At 50.1% G+C, this 2,078-nt stretch overlaps 1 protein-coding gene across 1 annotated transcript; it reads right to left on the bottom strand.

Moving 5' to 3' along the window:
• Nucleotides 1-363: 363 nt before the first annotated feature.
• Nucleotides 364-706, bottom strand: LOC104386160 (reticulon-3-B-like; the record flags this gene model as incomplete). The annotated part of the gene is made up of 2 exons (XM_009994746.1): nt 649-706; nt 364-571 (listed from the first exon to the last, which is right to left on the bottom strand). Coding segments are annotated over exons 1-2 (266 nt in total), but the record flags the coding sequence as incomplete, so codon positions are not given.
• Nucleotides 707-2,078: the final 1,372 nt, after the last annotated feature.

Below are 2,078 nucleotides of genomic sequence, written 5' to 3'. Positions count from 1 at the left end.
GAACCCCTAAATCCCCCCTTGAACCCCAAAACCTTCACCCATCCCACGGTGACTGAATCACTGAGTGCATCCCAGTCCCCTGGTGACACCAGAGAGGGGGGACACATCCCCGACCCCCCAGATCGTTCTCAAACCCAGCTGGGGTCCCCCAAAACAAGGGGGGAACCCCAAAATCCTCCCTCACACCCCAAAATCCCCCCCAACACCCTGAATACCCCCCAAAACCCTCAACCATCCCACAGTGACTGAACCACTGAGCGCATCCCCATCCCCTGGTGGCACCGGAGAAGGGTTGGACATCCCCAAACCCCCTTGAAACCCCCCCAAAAAAGCAGGGGACCCCCCCAAAAACGTGTTCCTCACCGGAAGGGGTGTCCCTCCTCTGCCTTCTGCACCGCCTGCACCACGGCCTTGTAGACCCTGAGGCTGATGGTGACCGAGAGCAGCGCCAGGCCCAGGTGGGCCAGGACAGTGACGGCGCTGAGGGTGGCCAGGGACAGCAGGAGCAGGAGGGTGGCACCAAAAGCCACCCCCGTCCTCCTCACGTCCCTCCACAACAGCAGGTCCCGCACTGGAGGGGACAAAGAGGGGACAAAGAGGTGAGGGGGACACCCCCAGATGGGCCCACCCCACCCCACCATAACCCACCCCAATCCACCCCGACCCAACGCGCTTTGGCTCCCAGAAACTCGGGGGTTTCCTTCATTTTGGCCCAAACTGAAGCTTTGGCCACCCCTCCCCATGCACTAATTAAGGACTAATTAACTCTCCATGCACTCATTAAACACTAATGAGTCTCATATCACACCAAAAGACCAGGTCCCTCACTGGGGGAGGTGACAAAGAGGTGAGGGTGACACCCCTGCCTTTGGCTCCAGGGAACTTGGAGGTTTCCTTTGTTTTGGCCCCAACTGAAGCTGGGATCACCCCCCCCATGCACTAATTAAGCACTAATTAACCCTCCATCCGCTCATTAAACACTAATGAGTCTCATATCCCACCAGAGGACCAGGTACCCCATGAAGGGAGGTGACAAAGAGGGTGACACCCCCCCACTTTCACTCCAGGAAACTTGGGGGTTTCCTGTTTTGGCCCAAACTGAAGCTTGGATCACCCCCCCCATGCATTAATTAAGCACTAATTAACTTCCCCATCCACTCATTAAGCACAAATTAACCTCACATCCCAGCAGAAGACCAGGTCCCTAACTGGGAAAGGTGACAAAAGGGTGAAGGTGACACCCCCCCCCCACTTTCACTCCAGGAAACTTGGGGGTTTTGACCCAAACTGAAGCTGAGGTCACCCCCCCATGCACTAATTAAGCACTAATTAACCCTCCATCCACTCATTAAGCACTAATTAACCTCACATCCCACCAAAAGACCAGGTCCTCCACGGGGAGAGGTGACATTCCCCCCACTTTCACTCCAGGAAACTTGGGGGTTTCCTTCATTTTGTCCCCAAATGAGGCTGGGGTCCCCCCCCCCCATGCACTAATTAAGTACTAATTAACCCCTTCCCTCATCCATCCCCTCATTAAGTACTAATTAGCCCCCTCCTCATTATTAAGTAGCATGAATTAACCCACCCTTGCTATAAATATTCATTGATAGTTTCAAAATCCAGTTCTATTCAGTCCCCTCCCACTATAAACACCTATTAATTAATTAACTGCTCTCATTATAATGAACTATTAACTCTCCCTCATAATAAACAGGCATTAATTAACCTTCCCATTATAAACAAGCATCAATTAAGCCGCTTTGTTACAACCAGGCACTAATTAATCCCCCCCATTCACACGTCCTCATTATAAATGAGCCCAAATTAATCCCTCCTTGTTATAATCAGGCATTAATTAATCTCCCTTCATATAAACAAGCATTAATTAATCCCCTCCTTATTACAAAAAGATATTAACTAACCCCCCCTTGTTATAAGCAGGTATTAATTAACGCTTTCCCATGATAACCATGTATTAATTAATCCTGTCCCCATTATAACTAAGTCTTAATTAACACTCCCTCCCATAAGCACCAATTAATCCTCCTGTTATAAACTGCCATTAATTAATACAC

Source organism: Chaetura pelagica, unplaced genomic scaffold (genome assembly GCF_000747805.2).
Source record: "Chaetura pelagica isolate M959 unplaced genomic scaffold, ChaPel_1.0 scaffold1950, whole genome shotgun sequence".
Classification (NCBI taxonomy): Eukaryota; Metazoa; Chordata; class Aves; order Apodiformes; family Apodidae; genus Chaetura; species Chaetura pelagica.
Note: the sequence above shows the minus strand (reverse complement) of the source record. Positions and strands in the feature narration are given on the sequence as shown.